We start from the raw sequence: 22,778 nt of genomic DNA on the forward strand, positions 1-22,778 counted from the left end.
CATTATGAGTTTCCATCTTTTTTCACAAGCCCCATGTATACTTTAGTAGACAATTGAGAGATGCTCCACCAAAGGCTGTCAGCTAGGTGCCATATTAAACTGTAAATTACACATTTATAACTGAATATAGAACAGTTGGCCTTCAATTTAAAAGCCCCACCTCTAAAGGTCACAGGATCTTTGTGGCTAAAAGGAATGTAGTCTTTCCCTCACCCACCAGCCCCTACTCACCCCGTTCCCAGCCTACTATCTGGGGCTAGGTTTCCTAATGAAGGGCACCTGTGTGAAAAGCAATAGCATCCTCCTTCATACCACGGAGTCTGGTTATGCATTTTCCCAGTTCTTTGTTTGGAAGGCCTAATGGTATCCTGGTATGAGTCCTGTTTTTCCAGCATGCCAATTATCTGTGGCTTTGGTGGTTCTCCTCATCCACATTTCCTGGTTATGTCACTGTTTTTCTACGTTCATGGTTGAGTGAAAGGGTAGAATACTGTAATGATTCCATAGTAGGGACCAGGTCCCAGAATTTGACCTCCATGTCCCAAATTACTAGTGATCAAAGACCCTAATTTGTCCATAGACAGACTGAGATCAGATGGACCCAGATAGAATCCTGAGGAAAAAAATAAGGACTTTTTAATACCTTCATTTTCCTCTTTCTTTATCCTTGGGCTTGCCTGATGGGTGTCATATTTACACCACAATGAAGAGGCCGGGGCACTTGGGTGGCTCAGTTGGTTAAGCATCCAACCCTTACTTTCAGCTCAAGTCACGATCTCATGGTTCTGAGTTGGAGCCCCACGTTGGGCTCTGTGCTGACAGTGTGCAGCATGCTTGGAATTCTCTCTCTTCCTCTCTCTCTGCCCCTCCCCTACTCGCGCTGTCTGTGTCTCTCTCAAAATAAATAAATAAACTTTAAAAAACAAACAACAAAGAAGAGGCATGCTTAGGTTTCCTTAGCTGATCTATGGCATCCTGACAAGGACCACAGACATCATAATCAATCTCTTTGTCCTAATTTCAGGCCCTCCTAGCCTCTTGGTCCTGTCGGCATTCTAATGCCTGTCATCCCTTAGGGATGTGGGAATTTACAACTGCTTACCCCACCCCACACCAGAACGTATGAGTCTTGTGAGGAGGCCCTTAGGCTCCACCAATTTGATCTTCTGCCGTTGCTAATGCAGGTACCCTCGTCTGATACCATGCTGGGTGTGAAGCTTCTCTAAAAGGCTTGCAGCTCCTGAGCTACACCCTGAGAGGGATAGGACACACTTCAAATGGATTTCCAGAAATCATTCTGGAGATTTCTGTTGCCCTGACCCTGGGTTTGTCAGCCAGCGTGAGGCAGGGAGCATGGGAGTGCCTCTTCACTCCTTCAGCCTCCTTGTGTGGCATCCTCAGCCACATCCCCCCCCCCCCCCAACCCCCAAGGGTGGCTCTCAGTCTTCCCATCCAAGCCTTTTTGGAATTCCAAACAAAGCAACAACAATAACAAGTGTCTCAAGCACACAGCTCTGGCAAATCAAAAGCACTTTACTTTTAGGCTATTGTGTCAGCTTATAAATTCATTCATAAATGCGATCAGCTCCCCTGAAGCAAGGAACACTACTGGGAGCAGATTCATAAGATAAATAGAACCCACTAGGGAGGGTTATAGGAATGAAAAATGTATCTGTTAATATTTCAAAAATATGACCTCATTTAAAGAATTTTTTGACACCAAGGTAGGTTCTATAGACATTTTAAAAACATCCCCTTCAAATCATACGTTGCAATACAGAGACCATAAATGGTATTCCACCTGACCTGAGGACAAAAGGAGCTATTGTTAGCTTCTGAGGCTTGTAAAATACACACAAGTAGCTCAGGGTTAAGGGCAATGGCTGGAGTGTCTTACAAAAGCCCCGTGTGATAGGACATTGTCTGTGAATCGCTGCTTCAGGTTCTGCCGCCCTTTGTTGGCATGGCCTGTGACATTCAGGTGGCCTGTGACAGTGCCCTTCTGAAGCTAGATCAAATGCACCAGAATGAAATGTTTGGAAAGCAGATGCTTGTTAAGCCATTAGGAGAAGCAGAGATGATGCCTAAGGAGGCAAAGAAGAGGGAAAGCAACTTTCTGCAAAATATCACAGGACGATAAATAGGAGAGCTGCCCATCACAGAATCACCATGGACCACAGAGCTGGCATTTCAGACATCCATCCTAGGAGCCTAGAAATCCTGTCTCAGAAAGAACAAACCCGCCCTAATTGGAAGCACTTCTGACAAATAAAATGCCAGAGGAAAGTGCTGTCACTTGTCCTTTTTCAAATCATAAATTACCCTGGTTTCCTGGAAAAGTATGCCCAGACAGACTTATTGCCCCTTGAAAAAGCCAGAGACCTGGTCTTTAAGAATCTTGCTTAAAGGTGTAAAAAAAAAAAAAAAAAAATCTCTAACCATTCAGACTTCCTGAACCTGGGGGGAAAATTGCCACGAATGATCAATGATTGCCTACTCTCAGAGGTCAGACCCTCTGAGAGTGAGCTGGCTGAAGCTATTAAAAGAGCCAGTTCTCATTGTGATAAAGCACATCCTGGCAAAGCCACAAAAAAGAAAATTATAGCAATCAATACAGATCAAAATGAAAACCGGATGAAGGTTTCAGCCAAACTTGTCTTCACTTCTGCTATAATGGATCAACTTTTCAGTGCTGATGTCAGCACAATTTGCAGATGGAGGACATTGAATATGGGAGTCAAAGCTGGGTAGAAACTTAACTGAAACTGTAGCAGATCCTTGACATTTACAAGGGTTAATGCTGACTCTCACACTTGCCAACTTCTCCCATAATTGAGCTGCATTTGGGAAGTCTTTATCCTTTCAAGTAACTTGTATGTACCTCGGCTCTGCACAGCCCCCTTTGGTATTTTTAACAGACAATAGTCCACTGATAATCTATAGCTGTACTGTGTAGGCTTTGAAAGAGTTCACAGTGAAGCTTCCTATCAAGAATTCTGCTCTACCATGTTCAATCTTATTGGGACTAATCCCGTGGAATTTGCCAGAGGACAGATAAAATCCAGGAAATACAGCCTACCCACAGGATTCTCAGCCAAACAGCAAAGTCAGTGTGGCAGAAAGAATAATGCCCTCCTCTCCCAAAATGTCCATATCCTGATCCCTGGAAACTGTAGATTTGTTACCTTATATGACAAACAGCAATTTACAGGTGTGATTAAACTCAGGCTTTTGAGTTGAGGAGATTATCCTGGGTTGGACAGGTGGACCCAATGTAATCAAAAGTCCTTATAAGAGGGAGGCAGGCAGGAGGGGTGCCTGGGTGGTTCAGTCAGTTAAGCGTCCTGTTTTTGGTTTCAGCTCAGGTCGTGATCTCACAGTTCGTGGGTTTGAGCCTCACGCTGGGCTTTGTGCCTACAGCACGGAGCCCGCTTGGAAATCTCTCCCTCCCTCTCTCTCTCTCTCACTCACTCTCTCTCTCTCAAGATAAATAACTTTAAAAAAAGGCGGGGGGTGGGGGAGGCAGGAAACTCTGAGTCAAAGAAAATGTGACAATGGAAGCAGAGGTCATAGTGACATAATTGCTAGAAGGGGGTCACAGATAAGGAATGTAAAACAGCTTAGAATCTGGAAAAGGCAAGAAATGAATTCTACCCTCAAGCTTCCAGAAGGAACACAATCCTGCTAACCTGTTGATTTCACCCAGGGAAACCTACCTCTAGAACTCTAAGAAGATACACTTGTGTTGTTTTAAGCTACTCTGTTTGTGGTAACTTTTTACAGCAGCTGTATGAAACTGATACAGTCACCAGCATTTTGCTGTAACACTCTCCCTTTCTTATTTTCTCTGCCCAACTGTCAAATGAAACATCCAATTCAATCCAGGTTTCTGGAATGACCTTTTTTATCTTTAAGGATAACTCCCTAACAACCTCATTCACTTCAGCCGCCATGATGTCATAAATACCCCTCCTCAGAGTATTTGCGTTTCCAAACATGAGCAGGCAGAATATATTTTCTACTGGGGAAAAAAAAAAAAAAAAAAAGAACTGATGTTGAGTAGCTACTGACGCCAAAGGGAGTATTTTGTACCTATCCTATTTAATCTTGCCCCCCAAGAGGTATCCCTCCCCCTGACCATTTTGTGACTGAGGGTACCAAGGTTCAGAGAAGGCAAATAACTTCTGTGAATGTCAGCAACGCTGGGGCTGGATGGAGCCCAAATCTGTATGATTCCCCAAATCCAGTCCTTCCCATTAGAACATGCTGCTTCTGGTTTATACAAAATGGTAAAATGCTAACCGCAGAATATCTGCATCAATTTGAATGGAATGATTTGGGAAGCAGGCACCACTCCCTGCAAAGATAAAGGTTGGGGAGACAATTTGGCGAGATCATTTTTGGTAGGTTCTGATGGACTCTCACTGCTATGTTTTCCTCTCAGGGACAAAACCAACCGACCGTGCACCTCACCATTGCTAATCGTTTCAAATCTCCTTGTAGGGGTATTTGCCTTCGGACTTTTTGCTACTGACATTTTTGTAAACGCCGGACAGGTGGTCACGGGGCACCTAACCCCGTACTTCCTGACAGTGTGCAAGCCGAACTACACCAGTACAGACTGCCGAGCACACCACCAGTTCATAAACAATGGCAACATTTGTACCGGGGACATGGAAGTGATAGAAAAGGCTCGGAGGTCCTTTCCCTCCAAACATGCCGCTCTGAGCATTTATTCCGCCTTATATGCCACGGTGAGTAGCCCAGTCTTGCCGGCACTCCCAAGATGAGTTGTCGGCTGGGATACATGTCTCTCTGCCCTCCTCACCTTCATTTTTTTTTTGTCACAGTCACTTAGAGTGATTTTTAAAGTCCTGTTACAACATGTTTCTCCTGCATAGCACCATACCGTTGCCTCCCCCCCCCCCCCCGCCCCAACACCCCAGGGTAACATACTGAGCTGCCAGAGGATATTGATTTGGGAATGTGGATAATCTCTTAGTCAAATCTTCCCATTTTACAGATGCAGAAACTGAGCCCCAGAGAAATAGGTGAGAACCCACAGTTAGACCTGGGACCCAGGCTCCTGGCACCCTGTCGGGGATCCTCCCACTGCTCACAACAGCACTCTTTGCCAAAGTTTCACTGGTTCCAGGACAGCATACGTTTCTCACACCTGCCTGCAAGTTTGCAGGTGTGGGCGTTAATGTGAATGGCTGCGTGGGTAGTGCAACAGACCCGGGATAAAAACACAGCTTTCCTCTGCAACTCCCGACACTCTTCTTCACCGTTTACCCAGAGCAGAAGGGTGATCCTACCAGATCCCCAACACCCGAAAGTTCACTTGTCCCTGCTCCCCAAATCCTACAGGCTTTGACTGCCCCCACTTGGGGTACAGTGTTCTCTCTACATTGTTTGCTTTCGTCACAGAGAAAACCTAAAGTGGGTCCCACATCTTAAAATACAGGAAGAAACCATGCTGTCCCTTTTACTTTCCTACTCTTTAATTGCATCCATTTTGGAAATGACTTCATCTCCCCTTCCTCTGGCCTATGCTTCCTTAGAAACAAGAGCACAGAAGTAGAGGGATCAGCTCAAAGGCAGATATCCTATGCATTTCCCTGGGGAAGAACAACTATTGGTCAAAAACACATCTTTTCCTTACTTGAACTTTATGTTCCAGGTAGGACTAGTCTAGTGAGTCTCAACGGAAGGGAAGGAGAAGGCAAAGGAAAGACCCCTTTGAAATAATCCATTCTTCCCAGAGGTTCTGAGCAAGACTCGTCCCCACCCCCCAGGAGAGCATGTTCCCACCCCCTCAAGTGAGGGTAACTGCACTCTCTGCTGAGAGTCTGCCTCCAGTTGAAGGGCGTCCCTGCCAGCACCTGGATGCCTACATTCACGGTGGAAAGAAGGGGACTGACTACACGTCTGGTCTACTCAGTACAGCGTCAAGTAAACTGCTGAATATTCTCCTTAAAACGATGGCTCCTTGGCATCACATTCACAAGATCACATCTATAGGATGAATTTGTCAACCACCAATTACCCAAAATTAGTCTTCCTAGTTATTCCTTTTAAATCTGCTCTTTAATGAATAGGAGAGAAAAAATGACTTCAGCTGCCCCATGTTAGGAAACATGCACATAGATAATATAGAAGCCTCAAACAGATCAATCAAACCTTGCTTTATGATAGGTAGGTAGGTAGATAGATAGATAGATAGATAGATAGATAGATAGGCAGGCCAACCATGTATTCTTTAAACAAAGAAAATCCTCTCAGGCATTTGGCATGTTCTCCAACTTTCAAAATCTCCATTTGTTCTAAATTATCTACAGCCTAAGTTCTATGAAGCAATGTACTCTTGAACCCTTTTCCTACCCATATTTATCGAACTCAAGCCACTGAGGTGTGAAATTTGTAGAACACCGTTATAAAAATAAATCTGTCATAATAATCTATTGTCTCATCAAATGAGTTACAAATTTCTTTTGAGAAAAAAGAAGTCTGCTTAGAATAGCAGATGTTTTCAAGGATTCAGATATAATCCAATTCAAATCATGCCCCACAGACTATAATCAGATAAACCGTGATACAAGACTCCAATTGTGTGAACATTTTTTGAGCCCCTGTTATGTGTGAAGTGCTTTCAGAAATTACTCAAGAAAGATCTCCTAAGGACTAGTTAATACCATGAAGAATACTAACCCTAAGCCCCTGTTCTTATAGTTTGTAATCTTATAGGAAAGATTGATAAAGGGTATAATTAAAAAATAACATAAAAAGATAAAATAGTAGAGTTAAATATATCTAGTGTAGATGTTAAGTAACATTTCCTATACAGCCCCAGAATGGTGTAATGTGCTCTAATTTGTGTAACTGATCAAACCATACTTTCGTAGGTCATCTATTACATGTGATAGAGAATTCCATCTTCTGTATTCACACCACTGTTGAAACCTCATTCTACAAAAGTAAAAGTTTCCATTGTAACATTGTAAAATGCATCCACTGAACCTGTATGTGCTCAGGCCATACAAACACACTGTAGACTGTAGGTATTAGCATACTATTTCTCAGAGTTGCAAATTCATTTATCGGTTCTAAAGAAATGATGGGATGGATCAGTAATGCCCTCTAGTGGTTTCTTATAACCATTGCACAGGTGATCGAACCGTGTTTACTTCTTTGAAAGAGGCTCTAGGCCACCAGACACACATTTGATAACTGAGCCGATGAAACTTTAAGAGTGTTGCCAAGCCCCTCACAATAGATAAGAACAGCCCACACCTCAGGTGCCATAAATTACATCATCCTTTCCTCAGGTCAGGAACTCCTTTCCCAACCTTTTGGATGTCGGGGAACCCATAGAAAAGTTCGATATTTTAAAACACAGAGTTCAATAATTTCAAACACGACTAGAGTAGGGGCACCTGGGTGGCTCAGTAGGTTAAGCCTCCAACTTCGGCTCAGGTCATGATCTTGCAGTTCATGAGTTCCAGCCTCACTCAGACTCACTCGTGCTGTCAGCGCAGTGCCCACTTCAGATCCTCTGTCCCCTTCTCTCTGCCCCTCCCGGCTCGCACTGTCTCTCTCAGAAAGAAATAAAACATTTTTTAAAAATTTAAACACCAGGGTAAATGAATGCAGAGAGCCGATCACAGCTGTTCCAAGGAACGTGAGAATTTAGCACAACTGAAACCTGTTTGTGACACACCCATCTGGAAGTTCTAATGCAGCCAATCAACTAACCAGTCAATGCTTTTGTGTTTGTTGCTCACAAGTGTGAAGAATCAGCTAGAACTCTGGGAGACACCAAAAGTAAAATGTATTAGCCACTCGCCTACCTGGCCTTCTCTTTCATAAAATTCATTCTCACAGAAGTTCTTTGGTATCTGAGATTCTATGTGGGTTTCCTTATACTCCAAGTGATTCTTTAATTTGTTGCATAAAACTTGCACACTCTGATGTTCATTATGCGGTCACTCTGCATCGCTATTTCTGTTTACGGGCCCACTAGAACACAAAACATGATTAGGAGACAGCCATCCATTGTTCTTGCTGCACTGATTTCCTACCCAAATTCTTTCCTACCTGACTTAGTGGAATTGTTCAACTAGTCAGTGTGGCCACTTGGGCGCGGCCCCTGTTGCATGTGCTGGTGCATGTCTGTGCATGTATGTGTTTGCACCGCACAAGGAGGCTGCCTGTCACTTGCTGGTCTCTGTCCTGTTCCAGATGTACATCACAAGCACAATCAAGACAAAGAGCAGTCGGCTGGCTAAACCAGTGCTGTGCCTCGGGACCCTCTGCACAGCCTTCCTGACAGGCCTTAATCGGGTCTCTGAGTATCGGAACCACTGCTCCGACGTGATTGCGGGCTTCATCCTGGGCACTGCTGTAGCCCTGTTTCTGGTAGGTTAGCTTCCCTCTTTCTACCTTTTTCCCTCTTGTGCCCTCTGCAAGGCTGTCAGGTTAGCCAGACTTCACAGTGTAAGTCCGTGTTCCTCCTGCCCCAGCTTTGTGAGTTGCAACTCTCTTCCAAGTATTATGCATCCTTTTGCTACAAAAATGACTTCTAAAGCACCCTTTCTTTCAGAAATCTGACTGCATGTTCCCCCAAGGGGTCAGAAAGACGAATGCCTGTGGAGGACGGCTTGCTCTGCTTCCTTCAACACTGGGCTGTGGACTGGGGTCCAGCAGACTAGTAATTTGGTGTACCTTCAAAGCAGTGTTCTTTATTTTATTTTTAAAGCAATGTTCTTTAAATATCTGTTCAGAATGTATTGAGAGCAGAAACTAAGGAGGGAAGAACAGAAAACAAAGAGCCTGGGTGGAAGCAGACAGCCCCTTCTCCCGCATCCTCAGAAACTCTGCTCTGGCCCAGACTTGCATATCCCACTCTGCAGTATGAAAACACTTCTCTAGCCACTCCCAGGCTTTTTAGAAGGCTTCTGCTCTCACCTACACTTGGCTCTCAGACAGCTTATTTCCACTATAAGTGGCTTCTCAACCACATATAATAATCTTTCTGGAGAAGAGTTTTGGCTGATATAGTTTTCTCTGTATCTTTACTTTTCTGATGATTTTAGTTCCTCAAATAGCTGGGGGCCTCACCACCTGCTCACCTAGGAAATCTCTTAATCTTAGTTGGACTGGAAGAGAAGAGGCTAATTTTTACTTTTGTCTTTTTACAGTTTTATTGAACTATAATAGGCAGATAATAGATGCCACATGAAGTGTACAATTTGATAAATTTTGACATACATATATCTTTCTCTCCCTCATCCATTCCCCTCATTCCCAAGAAACCACTGATCTCTCCAACACTCTATATTAGTTTGCCTTTTCTAGGATTTCATATGAATGGAACTATATAGTGTATATTCATTTTCTTGGCCGTCTTTCACCTGACATGATTATTTTAAGATCCATCCATTGTAGCATGTATCAATAATTCATTTATCTTTCTTGCTGTGTAGTATTTTATCACAAGGGCATACCACAGAGGTACAATTTGTAAATACTCTTCAGGGATTTAAAGTATACCTGGAGGATTTACAGTAAATCACTGGGCCTGGAGAGTCCTATATTGTGCATGAAATGAATCCCCTAATAATATTCAGCAAGCTTCCCCTAAAAGACAATAGCCATCACTGTCCGATGTCCCTCCTCCCATTCTGCCTATCCTGGTCCAAAGCACCCATAGAGACTGGCATTATACATAGATGATTCTTCCTTGTCCTAGCCTTCCTCCTTGCCCTTCCCAACACACTAAATACACCTATGCCTCTCCTAACTTCTAACTCAGAGTTTCCAACGTTTTTACCTGCTGAGATACAGGAAATGCTCCCAGTTGCTCAAAACACTGATCTCCCCATGGAGATGGGGAAGCTCCATTTTAATTCAAAATTATTTTAAATGGATCCAGGCTTTCTTTCTAAAGTTAAAGATGAAGGACTTCAATGCAAATTGTCTGTGTGAAGCTGCAGGAAAAGCGGTGCTGAATGATCCTGAGATGTTGATCTCTCATAGGAGATATTTCCCAATGATTGCGATTGCTTTTAAAAGAGTTTGGAAAGGGCACGGGTGACCTCAAGAGAAAAGAGGGTTTTCAAAGACAGATCAATAGTCCATCAGTGAAAGCTTAGGCTCAAAAGCCAAAAAATTTTGCTGTCCATCAGTCCCGGGGCCAACATTCCCAGCTAGAGACAAAGAACAGTACAGACTGTCCCGAGGTATTTCATGAGGTCTTTATGGGATGAAATCTGTGAAATCCTTTGCATTTTCTAAGGCCACATGTACAAATTCTGCCTTACTATTAAACTTCCTTTCTCTCACTAACTTGCAGCCCTGTTTCCTACCGCTTAGTTATTTGCTCTGTTGTTGCCTTCCCAGTTGATGGCAAATGTCCAATTTTGTTTTCCACAAATGGTCTTTATGTAAGACCCAGAACTGTTGCTGAATTACCCTGGCAGAGACAGACCCCATGCTCTTCCTGTTGTCTGCATGTGCACATGTACACACCTCACATGCACACACACTGAGCTTGGAAATGGGAGGGGAAAGACATCTTCGAAGAGACTGGAAGGCTCCCAAAGTGGAGACTTGGACAGGAAGACAGGAAGAGAAGAGTCTGAGACCAGGAGCATACTTTAGAGCACATATGCATTATTGTGAAGATTAAAGCAGCTGGGGCAGGGGTTGGTGATTAGTTGAGCAATTACTACGTGCCCTAATCTGTATATACACCAAATCATGTGCTCCTAGGACAACCCTAACACTATTCTTATCCTCATTTTACAGATGAAGAAAATGGGGCTCAAAGATAAATAACTTACTCAATGGCCACCCAGCCAATAAGCTATAAATCTGACCTGGGTCTTTCCAACTTCAGAGTTCCTATGTTTCCCAGTTCCCCCATTTCCTGAATCGAGGGGGTTTAAGCAGAGCTGGAGAGTGAGGTGGAAGAAAGCCAAATAGAGAATATTTATATAAATGTTCTGCAGGGTTTGAAGAGTGACAGGAAAGATTCAAAGATACTAGGTTATAGAAACAATGATGCAGAACAATGAAGACAGTGGAAAAAGATAGATAAACTCTACGAGGGCAAAAGAAGCAGAGAAGATGGTAAAAACAGACTGTTATGAAGGAGGGTCTCAGTAAGAAATAAAAGTGAGCAGTCGTTTAGAGGGAAAGTATTTTCATGGAAGCAATAAAGGAAAAGTGCCACGATTTTGAGTTAATCTCAAGCAAACAGTAGTCACATAATTTAGGGAGGGTCCTCTTAGGAGTGAAAGACTCGTCAGCATGGATCGTTTGCTATATGGTTGGCGCTTGTTAAGAGGCAAAAGAGTAGAGTGGTATGATTAAGGGGCTGTGGAGTTGAAATCTCTGTGTGACCTTGGGCAAGTTATCTAACTTCTCTGTGCCTCCTTACCCAAGTTGAATATGATAATAGTCCCTCCCTTGTAAGATTGCTGAGTGGGTTAAATGAAGGAAGGTGAAATCCTCAGGACCATGCCAGACACAGAGTGGCCCTCAATAAATTATGCTGCTGTTATAAGATGATTTACATTCGTTGTGTCTTTTAATCATTTCAGATCTGTGAGATAGGTGTTGTTATTTCCATTCACAGGTGAGGAAACAGGCTTAGTGGGGTGGATTGATTACCACTGGCCATGTGGGTATCAGTCAGATGCTTCATCAGCCCCTAGACATGTTCAGTAGACACCCTAAACTATGCCCAAGGTCTTTGCATGGCCCCTATGACCCACTGGCTCAAAAGAAAACAATCACTATGGCAGCGATATTCTAGGGGGAAAGGCCTGTCATCCTCAGAGGTGACCAGGCATAGATGGCTGTAGTCTGACTCCAGTCTTTTTTCCCCTCATCCTGCAGGGAATGTGTGTGGTCCATAACTTTAAAGGAACACAAGGATCTCCTTCCAAATCCAAACCCGAGGATCCCCGTGGAGTGCCCCTAATGGCTTTCCCAAGGATAGAAAGCCCTCTGGAAACCTTAAGCGCACAGGTACAGTAAAGTGGTTTTAGAAAACCAAACCCACAGGCTCAAGGCCTGTTATCTTGGGAGGTCAGCTAATCCATTCCTCTACTGGAAGCAGGATACCGCTGAATCCACTCAACACTAATCAAATCTGAGGTAAAGGCTTCAAGAACTTTAATCTTCTCTCAATAGTCCTGTATTTATTCTGGGGCGTGGCAATCATGAATCCTCAGGAAGTTCTTAGTAATGTCTAACTTAAACCCCAGCTGCTTTAAGACGCCTTGACCTACTATGCAATACCACATTTATAAAATTTGGACCAATTATGTGGGAGGCCAATCTGGTTTAGTGACTAGGACAATATTTAGAAAGAGAAAGGTTTTGTTACATTCAGCAATAGATGTAAGCTGGAAGCACATTAAAAAAAACAAACATTAAAAAGGTTACTAAGTGTCCTTTTGGATCTATTTTGATGACCACAATCAAAAACTTTTTCTTTTTTTTTTTTTTTAATATTTACTTAGTTTTTGAGACAGAGAGAGACAGAGCATGAACGGGGGAGGGTCAGAGAGAGAGGGAGACACAGAATCTGAAGCAGGCTCCAGGCTCTGAGCTGTCGGCACAGAGCCCGACACGGGGCTTGAGCTCACAGACTGTGAGATCATGACCTGAGCCGAAGTCGGACGCTCAACCGACTGAGCCACCCAGGCGCCCCCACAATCAAAAACTTTTAATGCAACCATACTCACTTATTTACATCAGGGCCTTGGTTCATGTCAGAGATACAGAAAATGATTAGCTGCACAGTCCTTGTCCTCGAAGAACTCACAGATAATCAGGAAGATGGATATGAATGAGTAGTCATAATATGGCATACTGAATCAGAGGTTCCCAAGGTGCTTTGTGAATCCAAATGAAGAAAAAGAAGTGTATTCTGTCTGAGAAGACAGGAAATGCCATGCAGAAGATTCGCCAAGTGAAAGCAGCCTCGAGAGATAGTATCAAACACTTGTTTTTGCCTGGGACAGTTGCTAGGTGCTTTACAACTACATTCTTATTTGAACAAAAACCTATTGAATCGATAGGAAAGTCCCACTGCACAGATTAAAAAATAGGAATATGGGGGTGCCTGGTGGGCTCAGTCAGTCAACCGTCCAACTTCAGCTCAGGTCATGATCTCACGGTTCGTGGGTTCAAGCCCCACTTTGGGCTCTGTGCTGACAGCTCAGAGCTTGGAGCCTGCTTCCGATTCCGTGTCTCCCTCGCTCTCTCTCTGCCCCTTCCCCTGCTCGCACTCTCTCTCTCTCTCTCTCTCTCTCTCTCTCTCTCTCTCCTTCAAAAATAAATAAACGTTAAAAAAAAATTTAATAGGAATATGAAGATAGCGATGTTCACCGAACTTGCCTGAGGCCACGTAGCTAGCAAGCAGGAGGGCTGAGATGAGTGGTTCTCTAAGCAGAGAAGGAGATAACCAATAACAAAACAGGGTTTTACTGTCAGGCCAGGCTGAGTCCCACTAAAATGTTTTCCTGTAATAATCTATTCATCTTGAAATCGTGTTTATGTTTACATCCTTACAAAACCATTTTCATAGATAGTACAAGGAAAAAGCAAATCACTTCCCACTGGAATTATCAATATAGTATAAAATATTTTCCCTTATTAAAGATTATTAACTATCCAGTATCTGAGATGAACTCTCCTATTTCTTTTCACATTTAGTGAAGTCTTTTCTAATTTTACTAACAAGAAAAACAAAACACTAAAGCTATTTCCATCTTGGAAAAACTAGGGCTCTCCATTAAACCCAGAGCCGAGTATTTTGTTTGTTTTTCCCCCAACCTGTATTAAGGTGAACGTTTTGACTTGATTTAATTAAGAAGTAACATACTAAGGGGCACCTGAGTGGCTCAGTCAGTTGAGCGTCGACTTCGGCTCAGGTCATGATCTCACAGCTTGTGGGTTCGAGCCCCGCATCAGGCTCTGTGCTGACTGCTTGCTCAGAGCCTAGAGCCTGCTTCAGATTCTGTGTCTCCTTCTCTCTCTGCCCCTCCCCCCGCTCACGCTTTGTCTCACTCTGTTTCTCAAAAATAAATAAATGTAAAAAAAAAAAAACATACTAAAAAATCTATTGCTGGTTTATTTATATACAGCCTATCGATGCAGGTTGAGTGATAAAGGAGCTAAATCATGATCCCTTGTAATGAAATGGTGAGATAGACTTTCTCTGGTCTTCCCTATCTAATTATGTTTCTGTACCTGATAAGATCAGAGTGGTTTCCTCTACTTTTGAGGTGAAGCAACTGAAGACAAAGGTGAGTTTTAAAAGCAAACAAATACCTACTGAGTTCCACAAACATGGGAGTCTCTGTGTTCTTTTAAATGCTCTCTACTTTGCCTTGAACGTCCCAGTTTAAGGACATCAACTTTGGACCCCATCCTTCTGCCAAACACCACTCAAGCACTACCCTCTGTTGGAAGCCTTCTCCAGACTTCTCTCTCTCTTCTCCCTCAGGACCATTGATAGTGACCACAGAGGTCATAGAGACATCTAGGTCGTATTTGGGGGATTCCACTTACATTGAAATATGAAGTGCCAAACAGAATTTCAAAATCTGCTCTTCCACAAGATAGAATGAAAGATTATCTTTAAAATATATATTATGATTCACTACGAGCAGGAGTTGAACTTCCTTCAATCTGCCCATGTATCTTTGTTTCCATGTGTATCGTTCCATCTGGATACAACGAGGCCATTTCTGAATAACAGGCTTGGGCCTAAGGGACCTCATGGGCCCTTGTGTGATTGTCCTGCAAAATTAATGCCAATAATGCCCCTTCATATCTGCCTCTGCCAAGAGCTTGGAGACCTTGAGGATCTGAACCCTATGAACCATATCTTACTTACTCTCCATATTTCCTGGCATTCATGAGGCATGAAATGAATGTTTGACAGGGGCAGAGGCAAGCCAGAAACAAAACCTGAACTAGAGACTTTAGACAAAAGCAAGAACCAAAAATCAGACAATAGTCACTATCTGAACCCCCACACAAGACAGAAATTAATAAGAAAACAGTGAACAGGACTTCTGCAGGCTAGTCAAAGAGAAGCTACAGGACGCTGGTTAGAAAGTTGACTTCTCAAGTGATGCCTTCCACACCAACTATAGAAGACTCAAGTAACAAAGCATCCACCTTTATTTAAAATGTTTTCATGTGGGCAGTTAGGATGATTATACCCTTTACTTGTTGGGTCAAGAAAAGAAAATTAGCATTTATTGCAAGCCATCACATTCAGTCCTCACAATAATCCCCTACAATTGTTATAATTAATTCCATTTTGTAGGTAAGTTAAGTAAAACACAAAGATTTTAAGAAACATGCCCAAGGTCACCCAGTTAAAATTAAAACAGACCCATCTAATTCCAAAGGCCCCGCCTGCTGTACTATACCATAAGGCCTGGCATTTCATTCAAGAGAAATTCCATTCTGAAGTCTGCAATTTAGCATTAAATGGAAACATGTGGTAAGGGATACTGTATTTGAACTGAGCTACAGTTCTTCCAAAAGAAATCTGCCCTGTGGTTTCTCCTGTGGGCAAGGACTCCCTAGTCAACTCCAACAGCTGTGGTTGCTATTAGAAGCTGACTCCTTTGTAATATCTGGGATAGAACCATCTTCCCAGGGAGAAGATCTTTTGGAATCTGAGAGAAAATAGGAACTTCTCTTCAGAGCATGCATTCATACATGCGAAATCTATCCCACTGTTCAAAAGACCTCAAGGAGTTGGGGAGCCTAGGTGTCTCAGTCAGCTGAGTGTCCGACTTCGACTCAGGTCAGGATCTCGCAGTTTGTGAGTTCAAGCCCTGCGTCGGGCTCTGTGCTGACAACTCAGAGCCTGGAGCCTGTTTCAGATTCTGTGTCTCCCTCTCTTCCCCTTCCCCGCTCATGCTCTGTCTCTGTCTCTCAAAAGTGAATAAATGTTTAAAAAAAAAAAAAAAAAAGACCTCAAGGAGAAGACTGTCTGGCTGGAGAAGGGACCTGGGGTTCCTCCTTTCCTTCCTCTTGAGACACCTTTCCCTTTTACTACATGGAGTTACAGTGCTTTTTATTCCTTTCTGAAAATCAACTCAAATTTGAATATTTGTCTTCCGTGATTCCTTTAGCATAGTTGATTAAGACAGGGTTCATTTTCTAAAATCTTTCCCAAGTACTAAATAAAAACCAAAAAGTAAGTAATTATAGAATCCAAACAAAACAAAAATGGTCAGGTTTCCAAAGCATAATTTTGTGGTCCTGTAGAGTTCTTGTAATCTCATAGACACCCTGTTCTAGGATCCCACAGAGTTATTGTGACCCTAAGGAGACCAGCTTGGAGCTGTGCTCTGCTTCTCCACACCCTTGGTGTTGAGCAACTGTGCACTTGTCAAACACAGTTTATATTAACAAAAGGAAGTTAGAAATGAAACAATTGTATGACCTCACTCTGGATGTGGTGTAAAGTCTCTCAATGTCTCCAGATTTAGGAAGAAGGGGAGACCTTTTTTTCTTTAGCAGAAAAAGAATCTAATGGGTGCTGAGACCCAGGTGCCTAGAACCTTACCCCAGGAGGTTCTAATCCAACAATCATGAGGTAAAAGAGTATTTATAGTTCAGAAAATATTCCCAGAGGAATTCTAAGGGCCCCCTTGATTTGAAACTAGTGATATTGTAGACCTCATATCATAAATAGAAGACAAGACTTGGAAAGTTAAAGAAGTCTGCCCAAAGCCACCCATTTAGTTATCCTAGCCTATTGAATTACTTTACCTTTTATTGCTTACTCTGAAATGGAATCTTATAAACATGTAAATTAACAAAGCATTGACCCAACATTTTTTTTTTTTTCAAAAAGGAAGCATATTATAAAAGTGAAGACATAAAGGAAAAGTCATTTTTCACATTATGGCAAGAAATGCATCAAGCTCTAGTTTTCACAAACATGACAGATAAAAAGTACATTGAAAAACAAAATACTTAGTTTCTAAAATTTGTAGTCGAGCTCTCAAGAATATATGAATCTCTAGTATTTTAAACATAAACGAATCAAGAAACCAATAATAATCAGATCTAAAGCCACAGTTTCCTAAGTCATTTCCCAACCCCATGGACTGGGGGGTTTAAGTTCAAACAAAAGAGGAAATGTTGGGACCTGTATATAGAAGTTATGTAAACAAGAGGTAGGGGTTATATAAACAAGCCATAAATGCTCAAATTGATAGAATTACGAGGAAAAGGGGACAAAGCTGCAATCATAGTATGGATTGTAACACATTTCTCTCTAATTAATAAGCAAATAAAATATAGTGAAAATATAGATGATTAGTAAGATCTAATGTGCATTACATACAATCCTCAAAACATATGAAACATTATGAAAATAAATCACCTAAAAGTCTCAAGAAATTGTAAAGGACCAATATCACACAGGTTACATTCTTTAGGAAAAAAATAGATATCTATACCTAAAACAACCCTGTACATTTGAAATATTAAACTCATTTCTTTATAGCTCATGACTCAAAGAATAAATCATACAGAAAATTTTCAAAAATCAGAACCGTTTGATATTAAAACACCACATTAAAAATGTGGAATGCAGCTGAAGTTACTTTGAGATCCTTAAATGTTTCTATTAAAATATGATTAAGTATGATACAAGACAACTTTATAGAGACCAAGTTTAGGTGCAGAAATTATTTTATTTTTGGTTGAAAAATCAGGGAAGATTTAATAGAAACAGTGATAATTTGTGAGGCCCTGGAAAAGCATTTCAGGGAGAGGGAACAGCCTGTATGAAGTCAGGAGACAAGAGAGCAAGGGCACAGCCAGGGAAGAGTGAGTGTGCACGAGTCAATCAGCCCGACTCTGAGATTACACCTGCTTGTCTTTACAGAATCACTCTGCCTCCATGACCGAAGTCACCTGAGACAGCTGATGTGTCACAAGCTGTTTTTTTTATCACCCTTCAATTCGATACTTCAAGACACACAGTTACTTGATGTCAAACTGTGAAGACAAGTATTATGTTTATCTAGTTAGAAGCTAATGTTTTGTACATTTTTTTGTATGAGGAAGTGATGTAGCTTGCCCTGATTTTTTTTTGTCAGCTTTAATATATTTATGCCAGAATTTTACACCAACAAAATTTTCTTCTTGTTCCAGTGCTCATTGAAGAACCACATTGATTCAATGATTGATGTTGTTTTGTGATATTTGTACACAGACCTTCTTTTCTCAGTTTTATAGGCACAGAAATAAAATTAATGTAACAATTCACCTTACCCCTTTATTACTGCACTTGCTGCCTCCTCCAGAGCTTTTAAATTTTAATGAAAATTAACTTTTGAGTTGCAGGGAGGGCAATGTTGGTTAATGGTAAATCTCAAAATCAATTTGGCAGAAAGAAACATTCCTTTCACAAAGAACTTTGTGTTCTTGTCACTTAACCTGTTTTGTATTCTAAGTTAAAGTACTATATTAGTGAAGTCACTTACTTACATAAAAAAGTGGCAGAGACTCCTGGATTTGAGGGGTATTGGGGTTATATGTTCTCTCCTAGATAAAGTCTTCTCCCATCTAAAAAAAAAACTCAAGATCTTTCTGGAATCATGTCCTTGCACTGGGAGGTAACACTGCAGACCTCTTTCCAAAAAGCAACCAGTACCAGTCTCCCCTGTCAACTCAACAGTTTTGTATATCATATTGTATGGACTTTCTATGAAAATGAATATTTTACAGTTTGCACAGTATTATTTTACAGAAAGGGTATCGGAGCATCTACAACCTAGAGCCACAGAGCAACAGCTTGGCTTTGTGGCTTTTAATTGTTCTAGAATTTTAACTGCATCTCATTTTTCTAGCATGGTAATAACTAACGTGTAACTCCTTTCAGAGAAGGAACTCCCTTGTCTGGACCTATCAGAATGTTTTCTTGACACTTTCATGTTGGCTCTTCTTAGCTTTTTTTTTTGTACTTTTTTTTTTTTTTTCTAAAGAGAAGAAAAAAAAGTTATCACAAAATGTACTCCGGCTCCTGTCGTTTGTTTTAAGCTTCATCCCCTGGGTGTTTGAAGGGCCACAATGAAGTGAACCCGACACATGTTTACACTTTTTAGTTCCATGCCTGCTGAGATCAGTGCCAGCAGAGGCATGACTGGTAGGTCTTTTCGTGGGGGAGTATGTGAGCGAGTGTGAGTGGAGGTGGGTGGGACTGGGGATGTGGAGGCAACATTTTAAAATTCTTGCAATTATTAGGACACTTGGAAACACAACCTGGATGTGAAAACCTTGGTTTTCAGCCTGCCCATGTTGAGTTGCGAATAAAAAGTTAGTCGTTCTTAAAAACGAAAGTGACCTCTGCTAAAACCTGGCCTGATCTCTCGCTTCATTCTGGCCTGAGGTTATTTTCATTTCCACGCTCATGCTCTCACACGCACCTGAGTTCTGTCTGGCTGAAGTTGCGTAGGCAGGCGAGGAGGGAAAGAACACTGGAAGCTTTGTTCATCCTGGATGCCATACCATGTGCTTTCACACACGTAATGTGGTTCTTCTCCAAACAGCCCAGCGAAGCCGTGACTCTCCCGAGGTAGTGTTGTGCATGTCAGCACCGGTGTGAGCACCCAGGTCCTCCTGACTCCCCTAAATCGAGATGCCTCTGAACCAAGTCTGCGTCTTTTCAAAGGTTTCTCAATGTGATGTACCTGCTTAGGTGGTTCAGGGGATGATGTAGGTATGAAAAGCGCATCGTAGAGGAAGATGCATTCTGCTTCTCAGAAGGAACAATGTGCGAGCTCTGAGCTCTCCACTTTGTATAAGCTACCCAAGCGTCACGTTGCCCGATTTCTGAGTGACTCATTTTCTAAACGTATTTGAGGATTTTGTTTTCATAACAGCAATGAGGGTTTGATTTTATTTCCTTGTTCGTGGTAAGACATTCTGAAAAGCATTGGCAGGCTATATGGATTTTACATTACCCGTTTCTCGTCGAAATGAGAGGCCATTTAAATGTGTGACTACCAGACGGTATTTCCAAGAACAGAAGTCCAGTCGACAAGGTGAGTGTTATCCTTCTACTTTGCTTTCCGTTTCCATCTGGAAGGATCTCTCAGAAGTATTACAAGCGCTCTGGCCACAGACACCAATTGCCTGGCCTTGGGCTTCGGGGGTGTCGGTACATGACTGAGCCACACTCCAGAGGACACCACACTGCAACACTTGGAAATAAGGGACATCTCTGGGCTCGCATCTGTGGGACCGCTGAGCTAGTCTGATTCCTTCCGTGACGCCATGGCAACCTTAGGGTTGCCCCAATTAGCCCCAAGTCACTTCACAGGCCTCACGTTGATCTTTCAAGCCTGCCATTTGAGATTCATTTCTTAGGGCTAAGGACCTTTCCCCCTCGACCTTCTACGAAAGACAAAGCCCTCTGTCTAAATAGGACGAGTGGTCGCGATAGCCTCCGAACGAATTCCATAATGAGCTTTTCCTCTTTTTAAGGAAAGCCCACAGGAGCCTGAGAAGCCTGACTCCCTGTGAGAGGGAAGAGGGAAGGAACAAAAGAAAGGCTAAGGAAGTATGTTGACCTGAGCAACTTCACAGAGCGAATAACTAAATTTGCCAAATGGATGGATTCCAGACTTCCTCCCAGTTTGGCTAAGGAGACAAATGACTTATTTGGAAATAAAGAGAATTTGAATGGAGCCTGAATGGTACTACCACTAGTTGAAAGATAAATATATTTAGATACAGGACTGATAAGGATAAGGGAGCTGCACTCAGCACGCATGAACATCTGGGTGCCTCTCTTGGCAAATTCTGAAGATCTCTCTCTTAAACTGTGCTAGAAGGGCTGTATGTTGAGCTTCTGAATCAGAGAATGCAAACAGGCATGATCCCACACTCAGAAGAGGGAGTGGGTACCAGTGGGATGATTTAAAGAGCAGAAGATGATTTAAAGAGCAGGAGTAGTCTTTTTGTTTCAAAAAATTGGCTCGATTTCCCTACTTTATGCAACTACACTCTCAAGGGTGCTAAATATCTTGGAGGCAAACACATGAAATACCAGATTGCCCCAGTTCGTCTTAAGGAATAGGGTTGCATTAAAGCTGTTGTACTATTCCCACCACGCTGAATTGAAGATGTGTGCTAGCACTAGTCTGTCATGTACTGTCATTCCTGGTACTACTACAGGAATTTTGTAGTGAGTTCCAGGCGTCTTGTTTGCATCCTAGTTCTTGATCCAGATGTCCCAGGATGGGTTGATATGTTCATGGATAGCCCAAGATCAACTGACCCATTGATACTCTACCCTCCAGCTCATTGACCCTTGTGGAGCCCAGTTAACTGCACACACATTTCTAAAATTAGAAATTACTCTGCCTGGGAAAGCAGCGTTTATACCACGCAGGGCTGGTGCCTGTGTCCTCAGCCTGTCTTGTTCATTTTGGTATCCTATGTGTCAGCATCTATAAAAGGTTACAATCTATGGACTTCCCATGAAACCAAGTAAACCTATGAGCAGAATGAAGAATAGGGTGAGTATGAAGCTCTTTTCCTTAATGATAGTGTCTAAAAAAAACAAAAGTCCTTACTTTACCCTATTAACTTTATATATATATATTTATTTTAAATTTCATTTAAATCCACGTTAGTTCACATATAGTACAATAATGGTTTCGGGAGTAGAACCCAGTGATTCATCACTTACATACAACACCCGTGCTCATCCCAACAAGTGCCCTCCTTGATGCCCATGATCCATCTAGCCCATCTCCCTACCCACATCAACCCTTAGTGTGTTTTCTGTATTTAAGTGTCTCTTATGGTTTGTCTCCCTCTCTGTTTTTATCTTCTTTCTCCTTCCTTTCCCCTATGTTCATCTGTTTTGCTTCTTAAATTGCACATATGAGTGAAATCATATGACATTATCTTTCTCTGACTTATTTCACTTTGCATAACACTCCAGTTCTATCCACATCGTTGCAAATGGCAAGATTTCATTCTTTTTGATTGCCAAGTAGTGTTCCAGTGTGTGTGTGCGTGCGCACGTGTGTGCGTGTGTGTGTGTGTGTGTGTGTGTGTGTGTATTCTTTATCCATGCCTTATTAACTTTAAAGGAACTTCCATTTACCAATTTATCTCAAATATTTTGGAACAGAGAACAACTCTTCTCTTGGGATAACAATGTTTAATGTTGTTATATAAAGTCATTTCTGTCTTGAATCATCCTGTGAAGCACTTTTTCCTCCGTTTCAAGGGATGTCCCACAGTATTTCAGAATTGAGTAAACCCAGGCTCACTCAAGTCACATAGACTCATCATGCATAACTTTGTACAAAACATTTACATCCCCTTCTTGTGCTCCCTCTTTGTAGCCAACAGAGTTTCTGCCTTTGTAGGGACCACACAGTTAGCTACTCCCTCATTTGGCATTTCTTCTGTTCTTCAGCAGCCACAGGGGTAAGTGTAAAACACAGGCAGGTGGACCTCCATTCCAGCTGCCTATTGTCTGGGTAGACTCTGTCTAGTTCGGGGTCTAGGGCTAATTAACTGAATAGTCACCAGTGGTGAATTAACTCACCCTTAGAGGGATTTTCAGTTGTTTGACCGCCTTAAAAATAGATACTTACAGATTCGGTAAAAGGAATCATACCAAGATCCATTGTGTATGTATTAATCTACCACTGCCTGCTGAAATCACTGATTTTGGTGAACTTATACCAGCTTTA

The 22,778-nt window shown here is 42.1% G+C and overlaps 1 protein-coding gene across 10 annotated transcripts in view; it reads left to right on the plus strand.

Annotated features, from left to right (window-relative positions):
- PLPPR1 (phospholipid phosphatase related 1) overlaps nt 1-18,332 on the plus strand; it is a 590,963-nt gene extending 572,631 nt beyond the window's left edge. For 9 of the 10 annotated variants that reach the window (XM_042913305.1, XM_042913308.1, XM_042913306.1 and 6 more), the window contains 4 exons: nt 4,504-4,754; nt 8,242-8,418; nt 11,905-12,036; nt 17,945-18,332. In XM_042913305.1, coding sequence (XP_042769239.1) covers nt 4,504-4,754; nt 8,242-8,418; nt 11,905-12,036; nt 17,945-17,977 — 593 coding nt within the window. In that variant the 3' untranslated portion in view covers nt 17,978-18,332. The remainder of the gene's footprint in view (nt 1-4,503; nt 4,755-8,241; nt 8,419-11,904; nt 12,037-17,944) is intronic. The other variant, XM_042913315.1, reaches the window with a different exon arrangement.
- Nucleotides 18,333-22,778: the final 4,446 nt, after the last annotated feature.

The sequence above is a fragment of the Panthera leo genome, chromosome D4, assembly GCF_018350215.1.
Source record: "Panthera leo isolate Ple1 chromosome D4, P.leo_Ple1_pat1.1, whole genome shotgun sequence".
Taxonomy (NCBI): domain Eukaryota; kingdom Metazoa; phylum Chordata; class Mammalia; order Carnivora; family Felidae; genus Panthera; species Panthera leo.